This window comes from Dermochelys coriacea, chromosome 11 (assembly GCF_009764565.3).
Source record: "Dermochelys coriacea isolate rDerCor1 chromosome 11, rDerCor1.pri.v4, whole genome shotgun sequence".
NCBI classification, from domain to species: domain Eukaryota; kingdom Metazoa; phylum Chordata; order Testudines; family Dermochelyidae; genus Dermochelys; species Dermochelys coriacea.
The window spans coordinates 18688648-18705952 of NC_050078.2; the positions used below are offsets into that span (position 1 = coordinate 18688648).

At 42.5% G+C, this 17305-nt stretch overlaps 1 protein-coding gene and 4 long non-coding RNA genes across 8 annotated transcripts in view; 3 read left to right on the forward strand and 2 right to left on the reverse strand.

Moving 5' to 3' along the window:
• The window catches only part of LOC122458072, a 92774-nt gene extending 76467 nt beyond the window's left edge, over window positions 1-16307 (reverse strand). The window contains exon 1 of the long non-coding RNA XR_006277902.1: window positions 16170-16307. This is a non-coding gene — a long non-coding RNA (uncharacterized LOC122458072). The remainder of the gene's footprint in view (window positions 1-16169) is intronic.
• Window positions 2685-14756, reverse strand: LOC122458071. Its single transcript, XR_006277901.1, has 3 exons — window positions 11549-14756; window positions 5135-5137; window positions 2685-2733 (listed from the first exon to the last, which is right to left on the reverse strand). It is a non-coding gene; the product is annotated as an uncharacterized LOC122458071 (long non-coding RNA).
• On the forward strand, window positions 8306-12651 carry LOC122458074. Its single transcript, XR_006277904.1, has 2 exons — window positions 8306-8366; window positions 9692-12651. It is a non-coding gene; the product is annotated as an uncharacterized LOC122458074 (long non-coding RNA).
• Window positions 15048-15738, forward strand: LOC122458073. Its single transcript, XR_006277903.1, has 2 exons — window positions 15048-15162; window positions 15354-15738. It is a non-coding gene; the product is annotated as an uncharacterized LOC122458073 (long non-coding RNA).
• Window positions 16308-16484: 177 nt separating the features above from the next.
• The window catches only part of CCNT2 (cyclin T2), a 43047-nt gene continuing 42226 nt past the window's right edge, over window positions 16485-17305 (forward strand). For all 4 annotated transcript variants that reach the window (XM_038421267.2, XM_038421269.2, XM_038421268.2 and 1 more), the window contains exon 1: window positions 16485-16768. In XM_038421267.2, the coding sequence (XP_038277195.1) occupies window positions 16485-16768 (284 nt within the window). The remainder of the gene's footprint in view (window positions 16769-17305) is intronic.

A 17305-nucleotide genomic window follows, 5' to 3' on the forward strand; every position in this document is an offset into this window, starting at 1 on the left:
GACAAATGAAAAGACCCCCTCCCCAAGGAATTTACAATCTGAATTATGCCTACAATTACATATTCATGGAAGAATATACCAAACTCTCTACCACTGATTTTCAAAAGAATGAATGTAGGTGGGTTAGCCAGGTCACAACTGGAGTCATACAATTATTGTAAAATACAATGGCTGTCACTGCACATATTGATTCAGATTCTTAAAGGCAGGAGTTTCCAAAGACTCCAGTTTGAAAAGTTTTGCACACAAGTATGAAAGCATTGATGAGGTTCTAATTACAAACACATATCACTGTAGTTAAAAATAGCCTCTGGAGCAGCTGACTCTTAAAGGTGATCAACAACTAGGCCCAGGGCCAGTTAGAGACAGAAAGATTACATCATCCAGTTCATCTCTGTCCTTGCAGGATTCTTCCCTATTCTACACTTACTAGTGTTCTGTCAAGTAAGTACTGGAGTATTTAATTGAACTAACCAGAACACAGTTCCAGGAGTAAATATGAGACCAAAACACATTAGAATTCCATTGAGATGTGGTGGCATGAAGAGACTCCTCCAACTCTCATTCTGACCAATGATGGTCTGCACTATGTGAGAACTAGATATTATTATCATCGGTAATGAATCTCCATGACATAGCCTGCCTTTTTCCCCCTCCCTCTCTACAGCTAGAATCTCTACCTCCCCCAATCTCTCACTATGGCAGGCACCATAAGGTGCCTCAGTCAGTTTGAGCACAGCACACATTGAGACCTGTTCTCCTTCCTAGCCCTGCTTCCCCTTTGCATAAATCTCTTCAGGTCTTGCTGTTCATGCTCTAAGGAACAGAAAAGAGGTACCACTAGTGGGTAGATCACTGGGACAAAAACAGAAAAAAAGTATCATCAGCAGATTTGGAACTTTTAGATCCACTGCATAGACCACTGCTTCTTGAACTACTGGAAGAACTGGGCTGCTTGTGGTACTGTGATGGGTACAGCTGTCTGCCAAGCAGCTGACCTGGGTTTGATTCCCAGCCAATTCAGTAATGAGTTTTATGTGAGGGGGATGGTCCAGTGCTTAGGGAACTAGCCTGTGATTCAGACAATGTGGGTGCCATTCCCTTCACTGGCTCAGACTTCCTGTATCTCGGTTCCCATTTGGAAAATAGCACTAAGAGAGGAACTGATAGAAATAGTAGGTTGTCATCTTCTGTGTAGAGGCAAAGCAGACACTTTCCAGTTGATTTCACAGCAGTAGTATAACCTTGATAGTATTTATCACCATATATTTTTGACAAGTTTCCACGCTCCATTTAGGGCTTATGTCCCGCCCTCTGTCTCCATTTCCGTTCGAGTATAGGTCTCATGCCATCAGCTATTTGGAAAGGGGTTTTTTTATTTTATCTTTTTGTTTGGCCGGGAGAAACGTTGCATGCTTGTGCTTTGGTATGTTTGGCTGGATATTGTGAGAGAGCTTAAAGGAAAGGAGTTTTTTTTTTAAAAAAGCAATATTTTTGGTTAGGTTTAGCGATCGGCCATTTTGAAAGAAAAAAATTACTATTATTTTTGGATAGAGGGAATGTTGTGTGCAAAGTTTTTTGAAAAGTTTAGAGAAAAAGCATGAAAGACTAGAGGCTGGTTATGAAAGATTTACAAAAAGAAAGATTTTGGTTAGGTTTAGAGGAAAAAAGGAAAGAGGTTATTAAATAGCAGAAAGCAACAATAGTTTTAAAGGCTATGATAAAAAGATCCTTTTTTTAGAATTAAAAAAGACTAGAGAAAAACAAGTTATTTTGAAATAAAAGGAAAATATAAAGGTAGGTTAAGAAAAGAGCATTTAAAATGAGTTTTTTTGAAATATTAAATAAAAAGTAAAACTATAAAGATAGGTTATTAGGTTAAAAGAGAGCACATGGCAGAATAAAGGGAATTTTAACATTTATTAAGCCTGTGTTTAGTGCACAGGCTTGTGTAAAAGTGGAGTTTGATGTAAAGATGAGTAAGCCCATGGTAAAAAGATGATTTTTGTTGGAATTAAAAAATAATAAAAGAGTAAAAAAATTTAAAAAGCAGAAAAAATTAAAGAATAGAGGAACATTCTGTGTCTAGTGACACAGGCTAGTGTAAGAGTGGAGTTTGTTGTAAAGATCAGTAAGCACATGGTAAAAGATATTTTTTGTTAAAATTAATAAAAACTTTAAAGAAGAGATTATAAAGGTAAAGAATTAAGTTGAACGAAAGCAGATGACAGAAAAAAGGGAATCTTAAATTTTTTTATAAGCTTGTTGTAAAGATCAGTAAGCACATGGTAAAAATATTATTTTTTGTTAGAATTTAAAAGGAATTTAAAGCATAACAGGAATTATTTTAAAATAAATATTAAAAGAACTATAAAGGTAGGTTGAGAGAGGAGCATTTTAAAAAGCTTTAAAATATTGAACAAGAGGAAAATATAAAAGTAGGTTAGAAAAGAGCATTTAAAAAGTTATTTTGAAATATTAAATAAAAAGAAAAATATAAAGATAAGTTATTAGGTTAAAAGAGAGCGGATGGCAGAATAAAGGGAATTTTAACATTTTTTATAAAGTGGAGCTTGGTCAGTAAGCACATGGTAAAAAGATCCTTTTTTAAGTGAGTATATTACATGGTTGAGTGAGTGAGAGAGAGAGATCCTAATTTGTTAGTCTCTAAGGTGCCACAAGTACTCCTTTTCTTTTTGCAAATACAGACTAACACGGCTGTTACTCTGAAACCTTTTTTCTGTTAGTGAGAGAGGTAAGTGTAGAGGAGAAGAGGGAGGGTGGGAGAGAGAGAGAAAGAAGCAATAAAGAAGCAATAAACCTTACCCTTGTATCTTCCCTGCAGAAAGAGCTCCCAAGGCTCACAGCCCCTCAAGCTAATTACCTCCACCTCTGGGTCAGACCAATCAGAAGCTGTTCTGCCTTGAATCCATTTTCCTAAACCAATCCTATTGTTCCAAGATTTTTAGACAAGAGCCATCTCCCTCCTTTCCCCTCGCTACCGCCCCTTTAACTGCCTTATTCTTATTTAAAAAAACAGACCCCCCAAGCATTTTACCCAACATGTAGTATTTTTACATAGGTTTCAGAGTAGCAGCCATGTTAGTCTGTATTCGCAAAAAGAAAAGCAGTACTTGTGGCACCTTAGAGACTAACAAATTTATTAGAGCATAAGCTTTCGTGAGCTACAGCTCACTTCATCGGATGCATTTGGTGGAAAAAACAGAGGAGAGATTAATATACACACACAGAGAACACGAAACAATGGGTTTATCATACACACTGTAAGGAGAGTGATCACTTAAAATAAGCCATCACCAGCAGCGGGGGGGGGGGGGGAAGGAGGAAAACCTTTCATGGTGACAAGCAAGGTAGGCTAATTCCAGCAGTTAACAAGAATATCAGAGGAACAGTGGGGGGTGGGGTGGGGGGGGAGAAATAACATGGGGAAATAGTTTTACTTTGTGTAATGACTCATCCATTCCCAGTCTCTATTCAAGCCTAAGTTAATTGTATCCAGTTTGCAAATTAATTCCAATTCAGCAGTCTCTCACTGGAGTCTGTTTTTGAAGCTTTTTTGTTGAAGGATAGCCACTCTTAGGTCTGTAATCGAGTAACCAGAGAGATTGAAGTGTTCTCCAACTGGTTTTTGAATGTTATAATTCTTGACGTCTGATTTGTGTCCATTCATTCTTTTACGTAGAGACTGTCCAGTTTGGCCAATGTACATGGCAGAGGGGCATTGCTGGCACATGATGGCATATATCACATTGGTAGATGCGCAGGTGAACGAGCCTCTGATAGTGTGGCTGATGTGATTAGGCCCTATGATGGTATCCCCTGAATAGATATGTGGACAGAGTTGGCAACGGGCTTTGTTGCAAGGATAGGTTCCTGGGTTAGTGGTTCTGTTGTGTGGTGTGTGGTTGCTGGTGAGTATTTGCTTCAGATTGGGGGGCTGTCTGTAAGCAAGGACTGGCGTGTCTCCCAAGATCTGTGAGAGTGATGGGTCGTCCTTCAGGATAGGTTGTAGATCCTTGATGATGCGTTGGAGAGGGCTTCTACATCCATAGTGGCTAGGATGGTGTTTTTAGGAAGATCACCAATGGACTGTAGTTTCCTCAGGAAGTCAATGGTGTCTCGAAGATAGCTGGGAGTCCTGGTAATGAAGGGCCTGAGGAGGGAGTCTACATAGCCAGACAATCCTGCTGTCAGGGTGCCAATGCCTGAGATGATGGGGCGTCCAGGATTTCCAGGTTTATAGATCTTGGGTAGCAGATAGAATACCCCAAGGGTTCTAGGGGTGTGTCTGTGCGGATTTGTTCTTGTGCTTTTTCAGGGAGTTTCTTGAGCAAATGCTGTAGTTTCTTTTGGTAACTCTCAGTGGGATCAGAGGGTAATGGCTTGTAGAAAGTGGTGTTGGAGAGCTGCCACCCTAGCCACTATGGATGTAGAAGCCCTCTACACCAACATTCCACACAAAGATGGACTACAAGCCGTCAGGAACAGTATCCCCGATACTGTCACGGCTAACCTGGTGGCTGAACTTTGTGACTTTGTCCTCACCCATAACTATTTCACATTTGGGGACAATGTATACCTTCAAATCAGCGGCACTGCGATGGGTACCCGCATGGCCCCACAGTATGCCAACATTTTTATGGCTGACTTAGAACAACGCTTCCTCAGCTCTCGTCCCCTAATGCCCCTACTCTACTTGCGCTACATTGATGACATCTTCATCATCTGGACCCATGGAAAAGAAGCCCTTGAGGAATTCCACCATGATTTCAACAATTTCCATCCCACCATCAACCTCAGCCTGGACCAGTCCACACAAGAGATCCACTTCCTGGACACTACGGTGCTAGTAAGCGATGGTCACATAAACACCACCCTATATCGGAAACCTACTGACTGCTATTCCTACCTACATGCCTCTAGCTTTCATCCAGATCATACCACTCGATCCATTGTCTACAGCCAAGCGCTACGATATAACCACATTTGCTCCAACCCCTCAGACAGAGACAAACACCTACAAGATCTCTATCATGCATTCCTACAACTACAATACCCACCTGCTGAAGTGAAGAAACAGATTGACAGAGCCAGAAGAGTACCCAGAAGTCACCTACTACAGGACAGGCCCAACAAAGAAAATAACAGAACACCACTAGCCATCACCTTCAGCCCCCAACTAAAACCTCTCCAACGCATCATCAAGGATCTACAACCTATCCTGAAGGACGACCCATCACTCTCACAGATCTTGGGAGACACGCCAGTCCTTGCTTACAGACAGCCCCCCAATCTGAAGCAAATACTCACCAGCAACCACACACCACACAACAGAACCACTAACCCAGGAACCTATCCTTGCAACAAGGCCCGTTGCCAACTCTGTCCACATATCTATTCAGGGGATACCATCATAGGGCCTAATCACATCAGCCACACTATCAGAGGCTTGTTCACCTGCGCATCTACCAATGTGATATATGCCATCATGTGCCAGCAATGCCCCTCTGCCATGTACATTGGCCAAACTGGACAGTCTCTACGTAAAAGAATGAATGGACACAAATCAGACGTCAAAAATTATAACATTCAAAAACCAGTTGGAGAACACTTCAATCTCTCTGGTCACTCGATTACAGACCTAAGAGTGGCTATCCTTCAACAAAAAGGCTTCAAAAACAGACTCCAACGAGAGACTGCTGAATTGGAATTAATTTGCAAACTGGATACAATTAACTTAGGCTTGAATAGAGACTGGGAATGGATGAGTCATTACACAAAGTAAAACTATTTCCCCATGTTATTTCTCCCCCCCACCCCACCCCCCACTGTTCCTCTGATATTCTTGTTAACTGCTGGAATTAGCCTACCTTGCTTGTCACCATGAAAGGTTTTGCTCCTTTCCCCCCCCTGCTCCTGGTGATGGCTTATCTTAAGTGATCACTCTCCTTACATTGAAATGCATCCGATGAAGTGAGCTGTAGCTCACGAAAGCTTATGCTCTAATAAATTTGTTAGTCTCTAAGGTGCCACAAGTACTCCTTTTCTTTCTCCTTAAAGTGTGTATGATAAACCCATTGTTTCATGTTCTCTGTGTGTGTATATAAATCTCTCCTCTGTTTTTTCCACCAAATGCATCCGATGAAGTGAGCTGTAGCTCACGAAAGCTTATGCTCTAATAAATTTGTTAGTCTCTAAGGTGCCACAAGTACTGTGTTTATTTTTACATAGGTGCTTTAATAAAACTATAAGCCCTTAGTAACAAACTTCTTTAAAAGTTTTTCCCTTTGTCTTTAGTGAGGACAATTTGAAGCTGCAGCAAAAGCTGGTTTTGTTAGTCAGTGAATTAGTGATAAAGAAGGCTGTTAGGTTACCAGAACATAGAGATAAGAAGTTTGGTTTTTTTCCAACATTTTACAAATGCAAGTTATATTAAGTTTTGTAAAGGAATGAAGTTCTCTTTTACAATTACTTGAAAAGAGAAGCCTTTTTGAAAAAACATCCCTTTATTTATAGGTGTTTTAATAAAATATGATCATGCAGAAACACCCAAGGTTAAAACCATACACAACCAGTTTATCAGAGTAATTTATAGTAATAAAAAAAGTGTTTTCCCGATGCTTTTGCTAACATGGGTTATTTTTTAGTGAGGACAATTTGAAGCAGCCTTTCTAAATTAGTGGATCAAAAAAATAGAACACCACTTTGAAAAACAAGACTATCTGAAGAAACACCCCTCCATTTAACACTTACATGTGTGATTCAATAAAAAATGAGCATGCAGAAGCACCCCAGGGTTAAACCCACAAACCCTTACTAACAAAAAGTTTTAAAAAGCTTTTCCCTATGTTTTTAGTGAGGACAATTTGAAACTGCCTTTCTAAATTAGTGGATTAAAGAAGACTGTTTCCCCCCATACACATGCTTTTTAACAAATACAAATGAAAGTTATATTAAGCTTTTATTTACTTAGGAATTTTAGATTTTTGTTGCATTATTAGACAGTTTTTTTAAACTGTTTAAATGGACTTAATATATAAAAAGAATACAAAAAGATAACCAAACAAAAACAGCTTTAGCTGTAAATTGTAAAGAAAGTTTTAAAAATTAGGGTACAGTTAAAACCTCCATGTTTTAAAGTTTTAAAGCTCATACCTCTGCTCTTATCTAAAAAACTTCCCCCCTCCCTCCCCACCCTGTGACAAAAGCTGGACGGAACATAACATGAACAATTTAAAAATGCCCTTAACAGTATGCTTTTTAAATAAATTCTTAAAAAAAATCTTCTTTAACTTATTAAAAATGTAAAATAAAAAGATAACCAAACCAAAACTGCATTGCCTATAAATTGTAAAGAAAGCTTTAAAAACCAGGTTTCAGTTACAACCCATACCAATTGTAACTTTTTAAAAAATGGTTAGAACATAATATGAAAAATTTCAAAAAAAACCCCCACAGTAAAACACAATAGGCTTGTATAGTGCTTTATATATTACTTTGATTAAAGGAAACAAATGTGTAGGCTTTAAAAGCCACAGCAACCTGAAAAGGCCCCCTTTTTAACAATGTAAAATAATAAGAAAAAACATTTTAGGGTTTTTATTAATAAGTTTAATAGGGGTTATTTTTGAATCAGCAAGCTTGTATTAAAAAGCTGTTTAGTTAACATTAAACAAAAGCCATGGCCATGAAATTAATTAAAGAGAACAGGGGTGTAGATTTTAAAGTTTCCTAATTACAGAAATGTTAATGGCCACATTACCATTTGTATTTTTTAATTAATGGTTTAAATGGCCTTAATGTAAATAAAATAAGAACTTTTTTACAATCAAAGTTTGAAGAATTATGTAGTAATATGCCCATTTCTTTTTTCCTATAAAAAATGGCCCTCAGACACCCTGGTTTTTCAAAGAATTGCCTTTTTAAATTTTATATTTTTAGGGGACCCCAAACCCTTTTTTTCAAACAGGTTTAGGCCTATAAATAGAGAGAGAAAAGTGGATATTGCGGTCAAAGAAATATTGCTGACGCAAGACTTTTACCGTCATGGGGAGCAACGACATGGTAAGAAAAATTTACTATTGTGTGTGTCACCATGGTTTTACGCATGAGCTTTGTTTAGTCAAAAGTTAATAATTTTTTTTTAAATAGAACAATACCTTTTTCCTTGAAATACCGGATTCCGCACTAGAAGCTTTAAGAAATATTGGTAAGATGTTTAATATGACATACAATTATGGTTTATTTTTAAAAGTAATGGTTTTAAGGCTTTTATTTTTTTTTAAATCTAGAACAAGATGGAAGTCAAAATGAACAGATAGTTTTTCCTAAGATTACAAAAGACGGTATGAGTAGTTATTTTTTTTTAAATATGTGCTTGATAAAACTGTTATTGGAATTAGTGTACAATTTTTTCCTAGGGGTTATGCGTTGACAGGTGTATTGTGGGGCTATGTAATGTTTGTTGTTGTTAGTAGAAAAGAAGTTGCCTTTGCCCCAAAGGTTTTACTGTGAAAAAAGTTTTGCTGGCTGTTGTTGAGAATTTTGGAGTTGTACTGTACCCGTGTGGTGTAAACGGGAATAGCGCTTTTTTAAAAACGTATTTGAACTCAGTTTTTCAGCACCATCCCTACAAAAAGTGTTTCAGCATCACAGGATGGGTTATGTGTACAGCACAGACCCGTTTACGCACGAATCCGCTTAACACACGGTAGTGCCATGCCTCCCAGTGCTACCTATTTAACTCGCGAGACTCGTTAACAGGTGGTACAGGAACTTGCTATGTAGCGCTACATATTTGCTCACTAACTCACTGACACACAAATTGACAGGAAGTGCGGAGCAGGAACATGTTGTACGTCTTTACCGCCAACGGGGGGAAGGGGCAGCAATGTTAAAGCGCTGCCACGGCAGCAGTTTAAGGACGGTCCTTTACCGCAGCAGCACTGGGCCACCAATAGGGGGTGGGGGCACAGCAACGTTAAAGTGCTGCCACGGCAAAGGAACCTGCAGCACTTTAAGGTCCCTGCACTTTCCCCCCCTCGGCCACCAACGGGTTTGGGGGAAAGGGAGCAGCTGCCCCAGCGCCAGCGATTTAAAAGGGCCCAGTGCTCCGGATGCCGCTACTGCAGCAGCGGCATCTGGAACCCCAAGCCCTTTAAATTGCCATGGGAACCCCGGGCGGTGCAGACTAGGCGGCCTGGAAGGTCTGGTTGGGGGATGCTGACCCCTAGCCCTGCCTCTTCTGCCCAAGGCCCCACCCCTTCCAGGGGCCAGAGCCGCCCCCGCCCGTACCGGTAAGTGTCCTCAGTTACTTTCACCCGTGTGTAGTAATAATAATGTTTTTATTAGATTACACATTTGAATGTATATTCTTGCAAAGAGCCATTAACAGATAGGCCTGCAGTATTTGGGATGCTGTGAATATGTATGTAATCCGAGATAATTATAATGTATATATAGATATCTTAAGATATTTCAGCATGGCCCTCTTACCCTGCGATCTGTTAATATGCGGTCCTGACGGTTTGACTCCTGCCATCCATGCGTAAACGCATCTGTACTGTAAAAGCTTTTGAAATATATGTATGGGGAGATATGTTTGTTGCTGTTAGTAAAAGGAACATACAGGATTATGTGTTAAAAGCATTTTGTTTACTTGTAATGGCAGACTTATCAAGTGTTACCACACAGGAAGAAATATTGAAGGAGCCCTTGCTTAAAGGGGCTAAGAAATTTCCCTCTGAAGCATCTGCAGTTTTCAGAGGTGGAAACAAGGGCATCAGGCCCCACAATTTTGAACAGCCTTGCACATCCAAAACCTTCATTACATAGAGCGAACCACCTTTAAAAAGGGCCGAGAAATCTTCCTCTGAAGCAGCAACAGTTTCCAGGGGTGGGAACAAGGTGATCAGACCCATCCGATTTTGAACAGCCCTGCACATCTAGAGCCAAGAAATCTACCTCTGAAGCAGCTGCAGCTTCTAGGGACATTGATAAGCAATGCAAAGGGGTCAAAGCCTCTAGTTCTGAACAACCTAATGCCTTCACAGCACAGAAGGAATCAGCTTTAAAAAGCGTAAAGACAAACAACCCTGTAGCAGCAGTGTCCAGGGGTTGGCGTGAGCAGCGGCAAGGGGTCAGTCCCCGATTCTGATCACCGCAGAACCGTTGCTACAAATAACAACCTACCCCCAGGTCTTGCTGCATCAGTTGTTGTTTTTAATGAGCTGTTTAGTGTTTGCACATCTCTTAAGTGTTCATAGATAAAAAGTTTTCGAAGCTAATTTTTGAGGTGTTTCAAAAGCAACGTTCTCCAGACGAAAGGGTGGTTTTAGACTAAAATACAACAGAAACCTGTGCACTGTTTGTGAAGGTGGAAAGCATGGTCAAGGGGAAAGGGCGGGTGTGACTAAACATGAAACCTAAAAATTTAAAGAGGGGTTAGGGAAAAAAGTGGGAGAAATCTAAAAGATTGAGGAGGCTTTTGGCAAAGAAACTTTAAAAAACCAGAGCTCTTTTAAGAAAATGATCCACCAACCAAAAAAGGGAAATGGACGTAGACTCCCCCCACAACCTCCGCTTCTGAAGGTGCAGAGAGAGTCAAGGGGTATTTTCCACATTTTTTTAAACACAGCTGAAAATCAGGACTATGTGGGGCCTATGCCAGGGTTAGAGCACTTTGGAGTAGAATACATGATGCCTGAAGAAAAAAAGGAATTTCTGAACTGGTACCAACACAATTGCCAAAATGAATTTGATATCCAGAAAGAACTGCTTTTTGTTGTCAAAAAGATGTTGACATTTTGCGAGAGGCTTATAATCGGTTCAGAAAATAAGTCATGAAAATGTCAAAAAAAGAAGATTGTTAAAAACCCAGGAGAGGATAACGAGGAGGTGGTAACTAAGTGTATAGACCCCTTTCAGTACCTTACATTAGCATCAATTTGCATGGCCATGTACTGCTTTAATTTTTTAAAACCGCAAACCACAGTCTTTCTACCATTAGACAATTACCACAAGCAGCAGAAGAGATATTCCACACCGGCCATGCAAACTTTGTTGCATGTAGCCCACACAGAGAACATTTACATCCAGCACACTTTGCAGAGTGGAGAGTCTAAAGCAGGGTCCTATTTTTTGGATGGTTATGCCATCATAGCCTATAAACCTACAGCCTTTGAATTTAATGGTTGTTTTTTTCACAGATGCCCCGTCTGCTATTGTGAGAATGATCACAATCCGTTCCTTAACGTGACCTATGGCCAGCTGTACCACTGAACCATGATTGAGGCTGAATTTTTTTAAAGACAGGGGTTTGAGGTAAAGAGCGCATGGGAACACGAATGGAAGGCTATGCTACCTAACAATAACTGGGTGGGGGCTTTTTTATGAGGAAAAAAAAAACCTGTCACAGCCTTTGGTTCCTAGAGATGCACTTTACAGAGGTAGAACGAACGCTATCTGTCTGTATTACAAACCGCAGTCCGGAGAGCAGATTCATTAATACGATTTTACCAGCCTCTACTCTTTTGTTAACAAGACTAAACAATACCCAACAGAGCACCCCGTTACTGTGTATGAGGATTCTGGGGAAATAAGATGGTACTTTGGTATTGCCAAAGTTAAAGTGTACCCTCCAAGAGGCCTGTATTTCCCCATTTTACCGTACAGAGTGGGGAGTAAACTAACGTTTTCCATGTGCCCTTTGTGCAGAAACAAAAGGACCCCTGCATACACAGTCAGGAGGAGAGGGCTTTAACAGGGACTTGGTGCACGATAGAGCTGGTGGAGGCTTTAGACAAAGGGTACAGGATCGCTGAGATTTATAAAGTCTGGCACTAACTGCTCTTCAGGTACCCTGTTTTCAAACTACATTAAAACGCACCTGGGATAGAAACAAGAGGCCTCAGGGTTCCGTTACTGGTGTACGGACAAGCTGAACAAAAAAAAAAAATAGTACATTAAAGAGTACCGTGAAAGAGAAGGCGTGTGTCTGCATCTAAACAAGATTAAGGAAAACTATGCAAAAAGACAAATCTCTACATTTTCCCCACAAGGAATTTAAAAACAGCCTAGTCAGCGAACAAATTTGACTAACACCAATATAGTGACAGACCCCGACGAGCTCTTCAAGTATGTCTTTGTACCTTATTATGATGTCTCATCATGCGAGTTTATCGACGAAGACACAGACTTAGTGTCTTGGAAGTATGCAAAAGAACACTGCACCCTTTCCAGCAACACTAATGTGTTTATAGCATGCTTTACCACTGCTTATGCCAGGCTAGAGGTCTATCATCTGTTAGGTCGTTTACAGGAGCTTTACCACAATATGGATTCTGTGATTTTTGTGAGTAAAAAGGGGGCATGGAACCCTCCCCTTGGGGATTTGACCAGTGAAATACCTCTAGATGAATGCGTCGTGGAGTTTGTGTCTGCTTGTTCTAAAATATATGGTACAAACTGTCCAGCGGTAAGACCTGTATGAAAGTAAAAGGGATCATGCTCAACTCAGGGAATAGCGAGAAAATTAATTTTGAAAGTTTAAAAATCCTCATCTGGGATTACCCCTTGGGAGAGGTCCCAAAACAAACTGTGGTACAGCCGCCAGGGATAGTAAGAGTAAAACAAAAAACAACACTCGTTGATAGAAACAAGAACTCTGAAAAAAAACCCAGAAAGTCGTTTATGACAAAGAGCCCTCCAGATGGATTTTAAAACTTGCCATAGGGGAACTGACTATGAAGAGCCACAATCAGTTTGTTCACCCCTTTTCCTGTTTGCTTTGTGGTCCTTTGAATTCTGGAAAATCATTTTATATAAAGCAATAGTTAGAAAACTGCAATAAGCTGTTATTGTGCATGCCTGAAAATCTTGTGGGGTATTATAGCTGTTGGCAACCATTGTATGAAGAGTTGTTGCAAAAGTGTCCATGTATTATGTTTTTGGAAGGTTTACCTGATACATTTAATGATGAAGTTATTTCCTAGTAATAAACTGAATATGGTTATTATAGACGATCTAATGGAGTCTGCTTCTGAAAGTGGTAAAATCGAGAAAGCCTTTACAAAATACATGCACCACAGGAACCTAAGTATTATGTACATTGTGCAAAACATGTTTTCTCGGGGGAAAAAAAGCCTAATGATTTAATTCAAATAATAAGTACATGGTTCTTTTTATAAAAAAAAAAAAACCCCACATAAACTGCAAATAACCACTTTGGCCCAGCAAATGTACCCTGGTAAAACAATTATTTTTGGAGACTTTTGAGGACGCTACCAAAAATCCCTATGGATACTTGCTGGTGGATTTAAATGCTTCAATGCCTGAAGCCTTCAGGTTAACAATGGGCCTTTTCCCCAGACTGACCCTGTGTATACACCTTAAAAAAAACTCCATAAAAATAGTGATTTTTATCAAACTCCCATTTTTAAAAAGGGCATCCCCCTGACAATCATGTCTAGCCGTGTGCAGAGAAACCTGGCTCTTTTGAAGATTCCTCATCAAAGCCAAACCGCAGCAAAGGAAGGCTATTCTCTGCTTGGCTTCTGGCAACCAGGTAGCGACCACCTCAGAAATAGCGCTCAACACATGAAAAGGAAACGTTCCTCTGAAACCCTGACAAGTAAGTGTACTAAAAAGAAAACGGGGGATTATTAAAAAGCTGAGTGATAAAAGGGTATCCCTCAAAAGAAAAAAGCTAATTGTAAAACAGGCCGGGGGCTTTATCGGTCCTTTGTTGAGCTTTGCACTCCCTCTACCGTCAGGCCTTTTAATTAACTGATAATGGAACATGCTGAAAAATTGTACCTCGTTCCCAGCTATTAGTTAGAATAAATAAAACGCGCCTCTGGCAGTGAAAAAATATCAGAACCATCATCAAAAACCTCATACACTATCATGTTAACCATAGAGGGCAGCGCCGTTGCAAACCGAATCTCCGCTCTCAGGTTTCCAGTTTTAAACAGAAAATGATGATTGGCGCATTCCTTGTCTGGGGTCAGATCAAAGGCATACAGTATGTAACCCTGGGCAAATTCACAATGATCAATCAACAGCGATCAGTCTTTCATATATTTCCCAGTCGCCTGCACGAGCTGCATGTACTCCCTCATGCAGTTTCCATTCTCAAAATCGGGTTGTAGGGGTTTTGCCAGCACCAGTTCACCATCCACATACAAGGCCACAAAATTAATGTTATAATGTTTAAAGTTAAAAGGGTTTTTAACACAGCTGCGGCTGAAAATGTCATTATCGATAAACCCAATTATGAGCTGCTTGGGTAACGGTACCAAAAAGAAGTTTTCCTGGTTCCTGACATAACTGCTGGCCTGAATGCTAAACATCTTTATGCCCACCCTGTCTACCAAGTACTAAGCACTGGCAGTCATCAGAACTTCCACATGCCCTAAGCAAACCCCTGGTGTCACTTTCACCTGTTTTAGAAACAGGGACGCTGAAATAATATGCACTTTATAATCCTAGTTGGTATTCCTGCTCATGAGGCAAAAAACATTTTTTCTATGTGACAATTTCATTTTCAAGTCCATGCCATTGAGCAGCAGTTTTTCTTGAAAAAATAAATTGCTGTGTAGAGGCCCCAAAATATCCAGCTTCCTGCTGCCAGCCATTAGTCTGGTCCTGCGCATAAATCCCTCATTACCTGCATCATCCAAAACGGTGTTTTTGTGGGTCCCCGCTGTGTCTTTATAAAACCCTCCCGTTGAAACTGCGTAGCAAGGGCATCATGGCTATAGTTCAGAATTAGCTCTATCAAGGCTCTGTAAGGGTAACAATTGCTACTCTGACTGATAAGATGGTCGCCTAGAGTGACATCCAACTGGTTAAAAAGGGTGGCGATGGGACTGTTTGTTATGGCAACCCAGGCGTCGTCATCAATATCTGAGCAATCTTTTTTTACCATCTTGCAGCATACGTACAGCAGCGTGTTGTTAAGGTGCAAGTAATGATTCCCATGTCCTGAAATAAAAAATTCTAGAGGGGCATTCACCGTTAAAGCGGCCAAAGGAGGCACCGCTACATAAAAGCTATTCTGTATGCTAGTTTGTGTGGGGGCTATTTGAAATAAATTGAGTTCTGATTTGGCACATTCTACAGAGCCACAATGAATGAAAGGTTCCAGAGTAGCCACCATGCTAGTCTGTATTCGCAAAAAGAAAAGGAGTACTTGTGGCACCTTAGAGACTAACAAATTAATTTTTTATTTTAATTTTTATTTTATCATTTTATTTTAACAAACGCTCAAATAAATTTGCTAGTCTCTAAGGTGCCACAAGTCCCCATTTTCTTTTTACAATGAATGAAAGCCATTTAAAAATATATCCTTTTCCTAAGGGCAACGCTCTGCTTCCTTTTCTTAGAGCGCCTTTTAGGTTTATGGTGGAGGCATCTTCTGGCAGCTTTTTTTTTTTTTTTTTTTTTTAAAGGGCCTAGGAGGCCGCTCCTAAACTCAAACTCCCACCCAAAGCCACACCCCTCACCCTCTCCTGTACCCCAACTCTCTGCCCCAGCTTGGAGCCCCCTCCTGCACCCAAACTCCCTCCCAGAAAGAAACTAATAAAACAGCTATTCTAAGGCAAGAAATAGGCTATTTTGAATTAACTTAACTATATATTCTACACGTTTTAAGACTAAAACGTAACCAAAGAAAAGCTTTATGTTAATTAAAAGGCAAATTTAGTACAGCGTTAACAGCCTCAATGCCATAATGGTGATCCTTTGTTTTAAATTAGGAAAAAGACTTGTACACAGGGGCTCCACAAAATCTGATCACCCCAGGCCCACAGGAGAGTTGACCGGGCCCTGCCGCCAGAGGGGGGCTCCGGGGAAGGGAGCGGCTCCAGCCCAAGCCCGGGAAGGAGGCAGGAGAACGGCTGGGGCTGAGCCTGAACGGCAGCGGGGGAGGGGCGGCCGCTGGGCGAGCCCCAGGGTTGGGGTGAGGGAGGCCTGCCCCAGACGAAGAGCGGCCCGCGGCGCACGCCCGCCCCCCCGTCCGTCCCCTGAATCGCACAGAGCCGCTGCCCGCCCCAGCTCGGTGAGCTGGTCAAAGGGTGACGCACGCTCCGCTACGCAACCAGCACGAGCGCCAGCGGCCGCACAATGGAGGAGAGGCACGGTGGTACGTCATTTCCGCCCGGATCCGCTCGAGGCGGGACTTTTCTCAGGTTGCGAAGGAAGGGGCCGGCGTTAGAGGCGTGGGAGGAGGAGTTCTTATTCCCGATCCTGGAGTGGCTCCTCTCCCTGCGCCCCACTTCCGGGGCGGGCCATTGTCCTGTACGGTGCCTCGATAGGCTTGTCTGCCGATGGCAACCTCACAGAGCACGTGACTCGGCTTGCCTTGCGGCGCTCTCGCCCCGCTCTCGCCAGACTCTATGGTTTTAGGCGGCTAGGTGGAATCCTGGCTGGGCCCGTGGCCTGGAGTTCTCGCGAGAATTAATATGGAGGGAGAAGAGGGGCCTGGCGCCGCGGCGGCTGGGCCGCCAGCGGGCGGGGCCGGAGGAGGGGGAGGAAGTGTCATGGCGGCGGCTGCGAGCGGGTCTGGAGGCGCGGGCTCGGCGGTGCGGGGCGGCGGCGCCTCCTTGCCGGCGTCGCGCTGGTTCTTCAGCCGGGAGCAGCTGGAGAACACGCCGACCCGGCGCTGCGGGGTGGAGGCCGACAAGGAGCTCTCGTATCGGCAGCAGGCGGCCAACCTCATCCAGGACATGGGCCAGCGCCTCAACGTGTATCCGACCGGGGAGACCGGGCGGGGCGGGGCGGGGCGAGGCCTGGGTGGTAGCCTCATCCCGCAGCTCAGCGCGTAGGTGGAGGGGAGCCGGGTCCGGCCCGGGGGCCGGCAAGGCACCAGGTCGGGTGTGCCGAGAGGTACCGGCCGAGACCCGGGGCCTAGAGAGGAGGCGAGTAAGGGCCTGCCGCCGGGAAGGGAGCTGGGGCCTCGGGGTGATGGAGGGGAGGCAGCGGGAAGCCGCTGCCGGGCGGGTGGGTCTGGGGGCGAGAGTTGTTGGCTCATCTCTCTGTTCCCGAATGACATTCTCTCAAACTCCCGGTTGATCCAGCCCTCCTCGGGGAGTGGGTCTGAGGCGTTATAACGTTCCCCAACTCTGTGCTGCCGGGTGTGGGGGACGGGGGGATTGAAGCACATGCTTGTCTAGGTTGGGTCGGGATTCTTTCCCCCCACTGATGTGGCTGAACGCCAAAGTTGTTTTCGTCTCCTTTGGCTTTTGCAGCTACTTGAACATTCTTAGTCCCTTAAAGCCAAACT